The 16,459-nt window shown below is 42.1% G+C and overlaps 1 protein-coding gene across 1 annotated transcript in view; it reads right to left on the reverse strand.

The window, feature by feature from the left end:
- PTPN18 (protein tyrosine phosphatase non-receptor type 18) overlaps positions 1 to 9,017 on the reverse strand; it is a 47,251-nt gene extending 38,234 nt beyond the window's left edge. Inside the window, exon 1 of the mRNA XM_075185556.1 lies at positions 8,866 to 9,017. Within this exon, the coding sequence (XP_075041657.1) occupies positions 8,866 to 8,958 (93 nt within the window). The 5' untranslated portion in view covers positions 8,959 to 9,017. The remainder of the gene's footprint in view (positions 1 to 8,865) is intronic.
- Between the last annotated feature and the right edge of the window lie 7,442 nt (positions 9,018 to 16,459).

Genomic DNA, 16,459 nt, shown 5'->3' on the forward strand with positions numbered 1-16,459 from the left:
TGTGCTGGAATAGTAGAGAGCAGAGTCTGGTGTAGTATGTAATGTACTGGAATATCAGAGAGCAGAGTCTGGTGTAGTATGTAATGTACTGGAATAGTAGAGAGCAGAGTCTGGTGTAGTATGTAATGTGCTGGAATAGTAGAGAACAGAGCCTGGTGTAGTATGTAATGTGCTGGAATAGTAGAGAACAGAGCCTGGTGTAGTATGTAATGTGCTGGAATAGTAGAGAGCAGAGCCTGGTGTAGTATGTAATGTGCTGGAATAGTAGAGAACAGAGCCTGGTGTAGTATGTAATGTGCTGGAATAGTAGAGAACAGAGCCTGGTGTAGTATGTAGTGTGCTGGAATAGTAGAGAGCAGAGCCTGGTGTAGTATGTAATGTGCTGGAATAGTAGAGAGCAGACCCTGGTGTAGTATGTAATGTACTGGAATAGCAGAGAGCAGAGTCTAATGTAGTATGTAATGTGCTGGAATAGTAGAGAACAGAGTCTGGTGTAGTAGGGTAATGTACTGGAATAGTAGAGAGCAGAGTCTGGTGTAGTATGTAATGTGCTGGAATACTAGAGAGCAGAGTCTGGTGTAGTAGTGTAATGTACTGGAATAGGAGAGAGCAGAGTCTGGTGTAGTATGTAATGTGCTGGAATAGTAGAGAGCAGAGTCTGGTGTAGTAGTGTAATGTACTGGAATAGCAGAGAGCAGAGTCTGGTGTAGTATGTAATATGCTAGAATAGTAGAGAGCAGAGTCTGGTGTAGTAGTGTAATGTACTGGAATAGCAGAGAGCAGTGTCTGGTGTAGTATGTAATGTGCTGGAATAGTAGAGAGCAGAGTATGGTGTAGTAGTGTAATTTACTGGAATAGTAGAGAGCAGAGTCTGGTGTAGTATGTAATGTGCTGGAATAGTAGAGAGCAGAGTCTGGTGTAGTATGTAATGTACTGGAATAGTAGAGAGCAGAGCCTGGTGTAGTATTTAATGTACTGGAATAGCAGAGAGCAGAGTCTGGTGTAGTATGTAATGTACTGGAATAGCAGAAAGCAGAGTCTGGTGTAGTAGTGTAATGTACTAGAATAGTAGAGACCAGAGTCTGGTGTAGTAGTGTAATGTACTGGAATAGCAGAGTGCAGTGTCTGGTGTAGTATGTAATGTGCTGGAATAGTAGAGAGCAGAGTCTGGTGTAGTATGTAATGTGCTGGAATAGTAGAGAGCAGAGTCTGGTGTAGTAGTGTAATGTACTGGAATAGCAGAGAGCAGTGTCTGGTGTAGTAGTGTAATGTGCTGGAATAGCAGAGAGCAGAGTCTGGTGTAGTATATAATGTGCTGGAATAGTAGAGAGCAGAGTCTGATGTAGTATGTAATGTGCTGGAATAGAAGAGAACAGAGCCTGGTGTAGTATGTAATGTGCTGGAATAGTAGAGAACAGAGCCTGGTGTAGTATGTAATGTGCTGGAATAGCAGAGAGCAGAGTCTGGTGTAGTATATAATGTGCTGGAATAGTAGAGAGCAGAGTCTGATGTAGTATGTAATGTGCTGGAATAGAAGAGAACAGAGCCTGGTGTAGTATGTAATGTGCTGGAATAGTAGAGAACAGAGCCTGGTGTAGTATGTAATGTGCTGGAATAGTAGAGAGCAGAGTCTGGTGTAGTATGTAATGTACTGGAATAGTAGAGAGCAGAGCCTGGTGTAGTATGTAATGTGCTGGAATAGTAGAGAGCAGAGCCTGGTGTAGTAGTGTAATGTGCTGGAATAGTAGAGAACAGAGTCTGGTGTAGTATGTAATGTACTGGAATAGCAGAGAGCAGAGTCTGGTGTAGTATGTAATGTACTGGAATAGTAGAGAGCAGAGTCTGGTGTAGTATGTAATGTGCTGGAATAGTAGAGAGCATAGTCTGGTGTAGTATGTAATGTAATGGAATAGTAGTGAGCAGAGTCTGGTGTAGTATGTAATGTACTGGAATAGCAGAGAGCAGAGTCTGGTGTAGTAGTGTAATGTACTAGAATAGTAGAGAGCAGAGTCTGGTGTAGTAGTGTAATGTACTGGAATAGCAGAGTGCAGTGTCTGGTGTAGTATATAATGTGCTGGAATAGTAGAGAGCAGAGTCTGGTGTAGTATGTAATGTACTGGAATAGTAGAGAGCAGAGTCTGGTGTAGTATGTAATGTGCTGGAATAGTAAAGAGCATAGTCTGGTGTAGTATGTAATGTAATGGAATAGTAGTGAGCAGAGTCTGGTGTAGTATGTAATGTACTGGAATAGCAGAGAGCAGAGTCTGGTGTAGTAGTGTAATGTACTAGAATAGTAGAGAGCAGAGTCTGGTGTAGTAGTGTAATGTACTGGAATAGCAGAGTGCAGTGTCTGGTGTAGTATATAATGTGCTGGAATAGTAGAGAGCAGAGTCTGGTGTAGTAGTGTAATGTGCTGGAATAGCAGAGAGCAGAGTCTGGTGTAGTATGTAATGTGCTGGAATAGTAGAGAGCAGAGTCTGATGTAGTATGTAATGTGCTGGAATAGTAGAGAACAGAGCCTGGTGTAGTATGTAATCTGCTGGAATAGTAGAGAGCAGAGCCTGGTGTAGTATGTAATGTGCTGGAATAGTAGAGAGCAGAGTCTGGTGTAGTATGTAATGTACTGGAATAGTAGAGAGCAGAGCCTGGTGTAGTATGTAATGTGCTGGAATAGTAAAGAGCAGAGCCTGGTGTAGTAGTGTAATGTGCTGGAATAGTAGAGAGCAGAGTCTGGTGTAGTATGTAATGTACTGGAATATCAGAGAGCAGAGTCTGGTGTAGTATGTAATGTACTGGAATAGTAGAGAGCAGAGTCTGGTGTAGTATGTAATGTGCTGGAATAGTAGAGAACAGAGCCTGGTGTAGTATGTAATGTGCTGGAATAGTAGAGAACAGAGCCTGGTGTAGTATGTAATGTGCTGGAATAGTAGAGAACAGAGCCTGGTGTAGTATGTAATGTGCTGGAATAGTAGAGAACAGAGCCTGGTGTAGTATGTAGTGTGCTGGAATAGTAGAGAGCAGATCCTGGTGTAGTATGTAATGTGCTGGAATAGTAGAGAGCAGACCCTGGTGTAGTATGTAATGTACTGGAATAGCAGAGAGCAGAGTCTAATGTAGTATGTAATGTGCTGGAATAGTAGAGAACAGAGTCTGGTGTAGTAGGGTAATGTACTGGAATAGTAGAGAGCAGAGTCTGGTGTAGTATGTAATGTGCTGGAATAGTAGAGAGCAGAGTCTGGTGTAGTATGTAATGTGCTGGAATAGTAGAGAGCAGAGCCTGGTGTAGTATGTAATGTGCTGGAATAGTAGTGAGCAGAGCCTGGTGTAGTATGTAATGTGCTGGAATAGTAGAGAGCAGAGTCTGGTGTAGTATGTAATGTACTGGAATAGTAGAGAGCAGAGTCTTGTGTAGTATGTAATGTGCTGGAATAGTAGAGAGCAGAGCCTGGTGTAGTATGTAATGTACTGGAATAGTAGGGAGCAGAGTCTGGTGTAGTATGTAATGTACTGGAATAGTAGAGACCAGAATTTGGTGTAGTATGTAATGTACTGGAATAGTAGAGCGCAGAGTCTGCTGTAGTATGTAATGTACTGGAATATAAGAGAGCAGAGTCTGGTGTAGTATGTAATGTACTGGAATAGTAGAGAGCAGAGTCTGGTGTAGTATGTAATGTGCTGGAATAGTAGAGAGCAGAGTCTGGTGTAGTATGTAATGTGCTGGAATAGTAGAGAGAAGAGTCTGGTGTAGTATGTAATGTGCTGGAATAGTAGAGAGCAGAGTCTGATGTAGTATGTTATGTACTGGAATAGTAGAGAGCAGAGTCTGGTGTAGTATGTAATATGCTGGAATAGTAGAGAGCAGAGTCTGGTGTAGTATGTAATATGCTGGAATAGTAGAGAGCAGAGTCTGGTGTAGTATGTAATGTGCTGGAATAGTAGAGAACAGAGTCTGGTGTAGTATGAAATGTGCTGGAATAGTAGAGAGCAGAGTCTGGTGTAGTATGTAATGTACTGGAATAGCAGAGAGCAGAGTCTGGTGTAGTATGTAATGTACTGGAATAGTAGTGAGCAGAGACTGGTGTAGTATGTAATGTGCTGGAATAGTAGAGAGCAGAGTCTGGTGTAGTATGTAATGTACTGGAATAGTAGAGAGCAGAGTCTGGTGTAGTATGTAATGTGCTGGAATAGTAGAGAGCAGAGTCTGGTGTAGTAGTGTAATGTACTGGAATAGCAGAGAGCAGAGTCTGGTGTAGTATGTAATGTGCTGGAATAGTAAAGAGCTGAGTCTGGTGTAGTAGTGTAATGTACTGGAATAGCAGAGAGCAGAGTCTGGTGTAGTAGTGTAATGTACTGGAATAGCAGAGAGCAGAGTCTGGTGTAGTATGTAATATGCTAGAATAGTAGAGAGCAGAGTCTGGTGTAGTAGTGTAATGTACTGGAATAGCAGAGAGCAGTGTCTGGTGTAGTATGTAATGTGCTGGAATAGTAGAGAGCAGAGTCTGGTGTATTAGTGTAATGTACTGGAATAGTAGAGAGCAGAGTCTGATGTAGTATGTAATGTGCTGGAATAGTAGAGAGCAGAGTCTGGTGTAGTATGTAATGTACTGGAATAGTAGAGAGCAGAGCCTGGTGTAGTATGTAATGTACTGGAATAGCAGAAAGCAGAGTCTGGTGTAGTAGTGTAATGTACTAGAATAGTAGAGAGCAGAGTCTGGTGTAGTAGTGTAATGTACTGGAATAGCAGAGTGCAGTGTCTGGTGTAGTATGTAATGTGCTGGAATAGTAGAGAGCAGAGTCTGGTGTAGTATGTAATGTACTGGAATATTAGAGAGCAGAGTCTGGTGTAGTATGTAATGTGCTGGAATAGTAGAGAGCAGAGTCTGGTGTAGTAGTGTAATGTACTGGAATAGCAGAGAGCAGTGTCTGGTGTAGTAGTGTAATGTGCTGGAATAGCAGAGAGCAGAGTCTGGTGTAGTATGTAATGTGCTGGAATAGTAGAGAGCAGAGTCTGATGTAGTATGTAATGTGCTGGAATAGAAGAGAACAGAGCCTGGTGTAGTATGTAATGTGCTGGAATAGTAGAGAGCAGAGCCTGGTGTAGTAGTGTAATGTGCTGGAATAGTAGAGAGCAGAGTCTGGTGTAGTATGTAATGTACTGGAATAGCAGTGAGCAGAGTCTGGTGTAGTATGTAATGTACTGGAATAGTAGAGAGCAGAGTCTGGTGTAGTATGTAATGTGCTAGAATAGTAGAGAGCATAGTCTGGTGTAGTATGTAATGTAATGGAATAGTAGTGAGCAGAGTCTGGTGTAGTATGTAATGTACTGGAATAGCAGAGAGCAGAGTCTGGTGTAGTAGTGTAATGTACTAGAATAGTAGAGAGCAGAGTCTGGTGTAGTAGTGTATTGTACTGGAATAGTAGAGTGCAGTGTCTGGTGTAGTATGTAATGTGCTGGAATAGTAGAGAGCAGAGTCTGGTGTAGTATGTAATGTGCTGGAATAGTAGAGAGCAGAGTCTGATGTAGTATGTAATGTGCTGGAATAGTAGAGAACAGAGCCTGGTGTAGTATGTAATGTGCTGGAATAGTAGAGAGCAGAGCCTGGTGTAGTATGTAATGTGCTGGAATAGTAGAGAGCAGAGTCTGGTGTAGTATGTAATGTACTGGAATAGTAGAGAGCAGAGCCTGGTGTAGTATGTAATGTGCTGGAATAGTAAAGAGCAGAGCCTGGTGTAGTAGTGTAATGTGCTGGAATAGTAGAGAGCAGAGTCTGGTGTAGTATGTAATGTACTGGAATATCAGAGAGCAGAGTCTGGTGTAGTATGTAATGTACTGGAATAGTAGAGAGCAGAGTCTGGTGTAGTATGTAATGTGCTGGAATAGTAGAGAACAGAGCCTGGTGTAGTATGTAATGTGCTGGAATAGTAGAGAACAGAGCCTGGTGTAGTATGTAATGTGCTGGAATAGTAGAGAGCAGAGCCTGGTGTAGTATGTAATGTGCTGGAATAGTAGAGAACAGAGCCTGGTGTAGTATGTAATGTGCTGGAATAGTAGAGAACAGAGCCTGGTGTAGTATGTAGTGTGCTGGAATAGTAGAGAGCAGAGCCTGGTGTAGTATGTAATGTGCTGGAATAGTAGAGAGCAGACCCTGGTGTAGTATGTAATGTACTGGAATAGCAGTGAGCAGAGTCTAATGTAGTATGTAATGTGCTGGAATAGTAGAGAACAGAGTCTGGTGTAGTAGGGTAATGTACTGGAATAGTAGAGAGCAGAGTCTGGTGTAGTATGTAATGTGCTGGAATAGTAGAGAGCAGAGTCTGGTGTAGTATGTAATGTGCTGGAATAGTAGAGAGCAGAGCCTGGTGTAGTATGTAATGTGCTGGAATAGTAGAGAGCAGAGTCTGGTGTAGTATGTAATGTGCTGGAATAGTAGAGAGCAGAGTCTGATGTAGTATGTAATGTGCTGGAATAGTAGAGAACAGAGCCTGGTGTAGTATGTAATGTGCTGGAATAGTAGAGAGCAGAGTCTGGTGTAGTATGTAATGTGCTGGAATAGTAGAGAGCCGAGTCTGATGTAGTATGTAATGTGCTGGAATAGTAGAGAACAGAGCCTGGTGTAGTATGTAATGTGCTGGAATAGTAGAGAGCAGAGCCTGGTGTAGTATGTAATGTGCTGGAATAGTAGAGAGCAGAGTCTGGTGTACTATGTAATGTGCTGGAATAGTAGAGAGCAGAGCCTGGTGTAGTATGTAATGTGCTGGAATAGTAGAGAGCAGAGTCTGGTGTAGTATGTAATGTGCTGGAATAGTAGAGAGCAGAGTCTGATGTAGTATGTAATGTGCTGGAATAGTAGAGAACAGAGCCTGGTGTAGTATGTAATGTGCTGGAATAGTAGAGAGCAGAGCCTGGTGTAGTATGTAATGTGCTGGAATAGTAGAGAGCAGAGTCTGGTGTAGTATGTAATGTGCTGGAATAGTAGAGAACAGAGCCTGGTGTAGTATGTAATGTGCTGGAATAGTAGAGAACAGAGCCTGGTGTAGTATGTAATGTGCTGGAATAGTAGAGAGCAGAGTCTGGTGTAGTATGTAATGTGCTGGAATAGTAGAGAGCAGAGCCTGGTGTAGTATGTAATGTGCTGGAATAGTAGAGAACAGAGCCTGGTGTAGTATGTAATGTGCTGGAATAGTAAAGAGCAGAGCCTGGTGTAGTAGTGTAATGTACTGGAATAGCAGAGAACAGAGTCTCGTGTAGTATGTAATGTGCTGGAATAGTAGAGAGCAGAGTCTGGTGTAGTATGTAATGTGCTGGAATAGTAAAGAACAGAGCCTGGTGTAGTATGTAATGTGCTGGAATAGTAGAGAACAGAGTCTGGTGTAGTATGTAATGTACTGGAATAGTAGTGAGCAGAGCCTGGTGTAGTATGTAATGTACTGGAATAGTAGAGAGCAGAGCCTGGTGTAGTATGTAAAGTACTGGAATAGCAGAGAGAAGAGTCTGGTGTAGTATGTAATGTGCTGGAATAGCAGAGAGCAGAGTGTGGTGTTATAGTGTAATGTGCTGGAATAGTAGAGAGCAGAGTTTGGTGTAGTATGTAATGTGCTGGAATAGCAGAGAGCAGAGTCTGGTGTAGAAGTGTAATGTGCTGGAATAGTAGAGAGTAGAGCCTGGCGTAGTATGTAATGTACTGGAATAGTAAAGAGCAGAGCCTGGTGTAGTATGTAATGTGCTGGAATAGTAGAGAACAGAGCCTGGTGTAGTATGTAATGTGCTGGAATAGTAGAGAGCAGAGTCTGGTGTAGTATGTAATGTGCTGGAATAGTAGAGAGCAGAGCCTGGTGTAGTATGTAATGTGCTGGAATAGTAGAGAACAGAGCCTGGTGTAGTATGTAATGTGCTGGAATAGTAAAGAGCAGAGCCTGGTGTAGTAGTGTAATGTACTGGAATAGCAGAGAACAGAGTCTCGTGTAGTATGTAATGTGCTGGAATAGTAGAGAGCAGAGTCTGGTGTAGTATGTAATGTACTGGAATAGCAGAGAGCAGAGTCTGGTGTAGTATGTAATGTACTGGAATAGTAGTGAGCAGAGTCTGGTGTAGTATGTAATGTACTGGAATAGCAGAGAGCAGAGTCTGGTGTAGTATGTAATGTACTGGAATAGCAGAGAGCAGAGTCTGGTGTAGTATGTAATGTACTGGAATAGTAGAGAGCAGAGTCTGGTGTAGTATGTAATGTACTGGAATAGCAGAGAGCAGAGTCTGGTGGTATAGGGAGATTTGTTGATTGATAGAAGAGAAATAAGATAATAACAGACACTGATCGGTGTAGTAGTGAGGACGGTGCAGTGTTATATACGGAGCTGGAAATACAATGTAACATTTGATCACGTGAGCAGCAGAGTCATAGAAATGTGAAGGGTTAATTACATAGTAGTAGTATGAGGAGCAATGACCTATACACAGATCACGTGTAGGGAGAGGAGCAGCTATGTAATAAACACCTATAGGAAGAGCGGGAGCACCAGCAATATACAGAGATAGTGTGTAATAGAGTAATACACATCCATCAGGTGTAGTGGCAGGAATAGCAGAGTAATACACATCCATCAGGTGTAGTGGAAGGAATATCAGAGTAATACACATCCATCAGGTGAAGGGCTATGAGTAATATAGTAATATACAGAGATCATGTAAGCAGAGTATGAAGATCCAGCAGAGTAACAGCTATTGACCAGTGGTATAATTGAGCTGGAATAGCAGAGGTCCAAGGGTCACGTGGTGCACTGCACAGGGACAATGGTCACGTGTTGTGGTGCACATGAATAGCACAGGAATAGCACAGGAATAGCAGAGAGGTGTAAGCTGTGACTTACCTGGAACTCCTTCCCCACCATGTCCTCGCCCAACCTGTGAGTGGCCTCCACTCTGGCCAGGAAGCTGTGCAGGTTGTCTGATATGTGGCTCATGGTGAGAGCCCACCTGTCCCCGCACACAGGAGCGCAGGACGGGGAACTGGAAGCAGAATGAGGAAGTGTCCAGAGAAGGAATGTGACAGACACTCCTCCAGCTGAGTCCTACACCCTGTGATCACCAACACCTAGTGCAGGAGCACTGTCATCATACACACTGCTAATACACAGGGAGACTGCTAATACACAGGGAGACTGCTGTATACAGGGAGACTGCTAATACACAGGGAGACTGCTGTATACAGGGATAGACTGCTAATACACAGGGAGACTGCTGTATACAGGGAGACTGCTAATACACAGGGAGACTGCTGTATACAGGGAGACTGCTAATACACAGGGAGACTGCTAATACACAGGGAGACTGCTAATACACAGGGAGACTGCTGTATACAGGGAGACTGCTAATACACAGGGAGACTGCTGTATACAGGGATAGACTGCTAATACACAGGGAGACTGCTGTATACAGGGAGACTGCTAATACACAGGGAGACTGCTAATACACAGGGAGACTGCTGTATACAGGGAGACTGCTAATACACAGGGAGACTGCTGTATACAGGGATAGACTGCTAATACACAGGGAGACTGCTGTATACAGGGAGACTGCTAATACACAGGGAGACTGCTGTATACAGGGAGACTGCTAATACACAGGGAGACTGCTAATACACAGGGAGACTGCTGTATACAGGGAGACTGCTAATACACAGGGAGACTGCTGTATACAGGGATAGACTGCTAATACACAGGGAGACTGCTGTATACAGGGAGACTGCTAATACACAGGGAGACTGCTGTATACAGGGATAGACTGCTAATACAGGGAGACTGCTGTATACAGGGAGACTGCTAATACACAGGGAGACTGCTGTATACAGGGAGACTGCTAATACACAGGGAGACTGCCTGTATACAGGGAGACTGCTAATACACAGGGAGACTGCTGTATACAGGGAGACTGCTAATACACAGGGAGACTGCTGTATACAGGGATAGACTGCTAATACACAGGGAGACTGCTGTATACAGGGATAGACTGCTAATACACAGGGAGACTGCTGTATACAGGGAGACTGCTGTATACAGGGATAGACTGCTAATACACAGGGAGACTGCTGTATACAGGGATAGACTGCTAATACACAGGGAGACTGCTAATACACAGGGAGACTGCTGTATACAGGGAGACTGCTAATACACAGGGAGACTGCTGTATACAGGGAGACTGCTAATACAGGGAGACTGCTGTATACAGGGAGACTGTTAATACACAGAGAGACTGCCTATACATAGGGAGAGAGAGACTGCCAATTCATAGAGAGACTGTCTGTACACAGAGGGGACAGACATCCTAAACACAGGAAGACTGCCAATACATAGGGAGAGACTTCCAATATATAGAAAGAGTGAGAGACTGCAAATTCATAGGGAGAATGAAAGACTAACAAAACACAGTGAGAGAGAAAAGAGACTGTAAGACCTGAAACCAAACAATCCCCTATATTTCAATGATGCTGTGTTATGATAACCAAGCTTAACTAGCACATGAAACTGACAAGAACTAATTAAGAAGTTACTACTTTGATCCTGAAATGACATTGCACATAACCAAATACTGCAATCAGACATCACATTCACTACATATTTAGTTTATTGCAGGCCAGCATAGAAGTCATTGTACTGTTGGTTAAAGACATCATATAGTGATAGTATAGTCATTCAGATCGTTTTCATAACGTCACAGCGTTCATTCGGAACGGCTACAATGTATTCTCCTAATACATATTGTAACCTTATTGCATATAATCTGAAAGTTTACTCCTTTAGATGTCGAAATAAAGCTTAGCAATTTAGTTAGACCCGACGCGTTTCTCCAGTATTTTAATAATTGTGTAGTTCCTCCATCAAGTAGACTTCATTATTAGTAAACTAATAACTGGATATAAAGGAATATAAATATACTAATATATTGCTCGATTAAATTTTGAGATTGCCGTAAGCTAATGTTAATAATATATAAACCAGCAAAGCATAGTTATATCAGTTATGTCAGCTGCCGCAAGACACTGATATAAACCATTGTAATTTAAAAAGCCCAGCAGGAGTACGAGAGGTCCGAAGTACGAAAGGGAGCAGTAAAACAGTAACACAATGAGTTATATTTGTTTTCAGCTATATCTCAACATTCCGTTAGGCTGTATAACATCAGTATCACAATCCACAGCAGAGATAGTAGCACATTCAAAGCTGTCTTACTTGTTAGTACCTGGCAATAAGACAAAGGTTAGATAAATAAGGAAGTAGAAAAAACAAAATAAGGCTTTTTCTTCTATACACAAACATAAAGATATGAGAACATCGCTACTGTACACGCATTTGTATATAAATAAATATTGTGGGTTAATGTGTTGAAAGCAAGATCTCTATACACAGATTTGATGGAGAGCTGTCAGAGGACAGTCTATAAATAGCAGTGTAAGCGACCGGTCCCACTTGCATTTGCGGTAATTATTACTAAATCACATACAATCGTGCACGGCCTACCGAAACGGGGGGTCGCAAATATTTCAAGGTGGACCAGTGACCCAGCCCACGGTAGCCTACTATGGGACCGGCCTGGGGGGCACTCAGCCCCTGCATCTGGCAAGTGGTGTCTGATATTAAATATCCTGCAAGCCGCCCCCCTTGCCGTTACCTTCCTATGTTCTGTCCCTATTATTGATAAATCCAGCGTATCGCTATTGTGATGTGATACATTCTCTGTTACTCAAAGGCTGCCACCGCCAGTATTTATTTTCAAAGATCCCACTTTGAGAAAGTCTTAGTTTATTCCACTTAACTGAAGATAGCGTTGCAACTTATAGCTCACTACGGTCCCGCTGAATGGGATTGCAAGCGTACCATCACAAACGGTTTACTAGTGCCGGAGACCACTATGATCTTTATCCGCTATTTACACCTGCCCCTGACCAAACACAATGACTCCCCCTCTCCAGGTGCTGCCTGGAAACATCACACAAATCTGCATTGGTGCATATATCTACCTATATTATATATTTATATATATATATATATATATATATATATATATATATATATATACACACACTATATAGACAAAAGTAAACATATTTGGCCACACCTGTTAATTATTGAATTGAGGTGTTTCACAGGTATATAAAATGAGGCATGCAGTTTCCATTTATAAACATTTGTGATACAAAATGGGTTGTTCTGAAGAGCTCAGTGACTTCAGCCGTGGTAATGTGATAGGATGCCACCTTAGTAATAAGACGGTTTGTGAAATTTCATCCCTGCTGGATATTCCACGGTCAACTGTAAGTGATATTATTACAGAGCGGAAGCGTTTAGGAACAACAGCAACTCAGCCACGAAGCGGAAGGCCACGTAAAGTCACAGAGACGACGGCTAAGGCGCATGGTGCGTAAAAGTCACCAACGCTCTGCTGATTCCATAGCTGAAGAGTAACGAACTTCCACTGACATTAATGTAAGCACAAAAACTGTGCGGCGTGAACTTAACGGAATGGTTTTCATGGGCGAGCAGCTGCATGCAAGCCTCACATCACCAAGACCAATGCCAAGCGTTGGATGGAGTGGTGTAAAGCACCCCGACACTGGACTGTGGAGCAGTGGAAACGTGTTCTGTGGAGTGATGGATCAGACTTCTCTGTTTGGCAGTCAGATGGGCGAGTCTGGATTTGGTGGATGCCAGGAGAACGTTACCTACCTGACTTCATAATGCCAACTGTGAAGTTTGGTGGAGGAGGGATAATGGTATGGGGCTGTTTCTCAGGGTTTGGGCTAGGCCCCTTATCTCCAGTGAAGGGCAATCTTAATGCTTCAGCATACCAAGTCATTTTGGACAATGCTATGCTTCCAACTTTGTCCCAGCAGTTTGGGGAAGGCCCTTTTCTATATCAACATGACTGTGCCCCAGTGCAGAAAGCAAGGACTACAAAGACATGGTTTGATGAGTTCAGTGTGGAAGAACTTGACTCGCCGCACAGAGCCCTGACCTCAACCCCATCAAACACCTTTGGGATGAACTGGAACGGAGACTGCGAGCCAGGCCTTCTCCTCCAACATCAGTGCCTGACCTCATAAATGTCCTACAGAATGAATGGGTACAAATTCCCACAGAAACACTCCAACATCTTGTGGAAGCCTTCCAAGAAGAGTGGAAGCTGTTATCACTGCAAAAGGGGGACCAACTCCATATTAAAGTATTTGTATTTGAATACAATGTCATTACAGTCCTGTTGGTGTAATGGTCAAGCGTCCGAATACTTTTTTCCATATAATGTGTGTGTATATACATAAATATATATATATATATAGTTAACCTGTACATGATACTCATGCATTCTAGTCAAATCAAGATACTTAAGGTCTTAAAAAGGTTCTTGTCATGCATTTGGACCTAGCCCAGGCCTCCTCAGGGGAAGATCGTTAGTTCCCGACGCAAGCGGCCTTTTTAATGTGTGTTCATGAGGTAAAATTACCTCACGAAAATGAGTTTGACCCCTCAACTCGTAAATTTAGCCTTTACTACCCCTCCCACGGGGGGAAGGGGGGATGATGGAAGTTAACTGACTTGACTATTCTAATTTTTTTGTCAAATAATGTCAGTATACCAAATTTCAGGTCAATTGGATGAGCCCTTTCTGAGAAAATAGTTTTTTCCACACACACACACACACACACTAACGCACACCTCTACACATGTGTGTTCATGAGGTAAAATTACCTCACGAAAATGAGTTTGAGCCCTACCAAATTTCAGCCCTTTTTGAATTTTTTTTCCCACACACACTAAGAATTTAGTAGGTCAGTGTATAACTCTGCCCAGCAGGTGGCGCTGCAACTTGGTGTTTTTTTTCCACACACACACAGACAGACAGACGCCACTAAGCATTTATATATATATATCTTGAAATTGCACTGAAACAATACAACAGACAGGTTGAGAGAAGGAAGCAGTGTACCTACAAGAAGATATAGATCTTCTAAAAGCAACAAACACTGCGACAACATGGAGACATTACACACAGTATCACCACCAAAAGAGAAAACATAACAGCACAAAGTAACCAAGGTACCAGGGAGAGTACTGCAATAATAATTTCAATGGTACAGAGCGAGGAACGGTATCTACAGCCTGAGACTGTAGACAGATATTGATTACTAATTGAATAAGCTATAAAAACGCAGGGATTTTATTTACAAAGACATACGACAGATTCTGTTACTACCAGACAGCCACAAACTGTAATTAATCTGGTACTTTAACCACAAACATTGAGACCGTAACTGTCATTATATTGTACCAATACTTATATCACAATACATGAAATTGTATCCAAGGAAGCCTCATATTGCTACACAGGATGTGACAAGAAACTTTATAAAACACGAGAAAGAATTACATAAGTGCTATACAGTTAGCTTACTTTAATAAAACATTAACCGACCTCCATTAATAGTCCATACTCCTAGATGGAATATTATTATTATTAAAATGTATTTATATAGTGTACACACACACATACACACTAGGGTCAGACAGACTGTGCTAGTTCTCACTCAAACTGGGTAAAACGAGTGCAGGGTCTGATCCACGACTGAGCTAGATAGACCGGGCCAGTCACAGTCATACTTGCCATTTCTCCCTGAATGTCAGGGAGACTCCCTGAACTAGGGGTGATCTCCCTCACCCCCTGAAGAGTCTGGCATTCTCCCTGATGCTGAGCCAGTACAAGACGTGGTTGGCTTCACCATCTGTGACATGATGACACCGTTCAGAAATTGTGTCCTATGTCCATGTATTGATGCCTATGGAGGTGGCCTTTTTCATAGGGACCAAGATTTAATCAAAAACTGACAGGTAAGACAACATGACTTCAGTAATGGAGACAGAAATGTAAAAGACACTTCAGTCTCTAGAGATTCATTAGCTGCTTTTTTTTAACGCATAGTTGTCTACTGTCCTGAAATGTCCGGGAAAATTTTCCACCGTGAACATCCCAGATCCAGCTTTTCCATATGTAAGGAAAACACTCTAACCAAGAAAAAGCAACAGTCGCTTCAAAGTCCTCAACAAGCTCTTTCCTACAGCTAGTTTGTTAACAAATGGCACAATTTTTTTAAAGATAGAAATGATTTTGGGGAGAGGGATAGTTTGAAAGCCACCAGTACGAAGGCTAGGTACACGCTCTAGGGTTTTCAGCTGATTATCGGGCCAGTCACTCCGTGAACGAACGATCGGCCCAATATTAGTGTGTACGTTGCAACGATGGATGATTATCGTTTCAAAGCACATCGTATGGTTTCATTTGAGTTTTAAACTGAACTAAAAATCTCATTGAACGATGGTACGATGTCCTTCCAATCCTGCATTGTGTCTGCACTCACGATCAGGATCTCCATAGAGGATACAGAGTCACGATCTGAAGGTAAATTTTGTAAAATATGTTTAGTGTGTACACAGGAATCGGCTGCTGATCGGGACTTTTCTTATCAGTCGTTGGTAAAATCTTTATAGGTAACACATTGGGAGAAAATTTCTGCAGTGTGTACCCAGCCTAAGAGAGACAGAAACAGCAGTTGAAAAAATACTTTAATGGACATTGTTTTCTAAGGTTGAGGGAAAAAACAGATGCAGAAAAACACTTACTTAGGAGGAGGAGTGGGAGAAAAGCAAAAAATTATTTAAAAACAGTCAAGAAGATTTGATACAAATTTTTATCATTAATTTGGCTAACTTTGTACTACAGGTCTCTGAAATATCCTTCTCACCTACCAGATTGTGTGGTCTCGTCACAAAGGTAAAAGATTTGCTAATATTTGCACAGAAGTTGGCAATGAAGAAAGGATTTATTCAAAAAAGGCTAATTTATTAATTCAGAATTTAAGGACGAAGCGCTCTTGACAATAAACACCCCATAAAGCCTCTGACTTCTGCATTAATTATTGCTAGCCTGAAGGTCAACGTACGTGAGATAGGAGAGGCAGTTCTGTTTGATTTGATTTTTAAACTGAACTAAAAATCCAGTTCGATGGAACGATGTTGTTCCAATCCTGCAGTGTGTATGCACTAACGTTCAGGATCTCCATAGAGTCAAGAACTTTTCAGCTGACGGTTATGACAGATAAACAGCACAGATTTGAGGGTAAATATTGTAAAATGTGTTAAGTGTGTACACATGAATCACCATGCTGATCGGGAATTTTTTTTTTTTTTTTTTTCAACAGGAGTTAGTACAATTGTTGTAGATAGCACATTGGTCAAAAAATGTCTGCAGTGTGTACCCAGCATAAGTCAGCAATAAAACTGGCCGTTCAATAGGACCTAAGAAAAAAATAAGCCCGTGCTCGGTATATCCCATATTATATATGGTACCAGCTGCTATGACAATAAGGTAATATTTTTAAACAAAAGTGCAGCTCTTCCAGCATTGGGAGTAGAGCGC

This window comes from Mixophyes fleayi, chromosome 9, assembly GCF_038048845.1.
Source record: "Mixophyes fleayi isolate aMixFle1 chromosome 9, aMixFle1.hap1, whole genome shotgun sequence".
NCBI lineage: Eukaryota > Metazoa > Chordata > Amphibia > Anura > Limnodynastidae > Mixophyes > Mixophyes fleayi.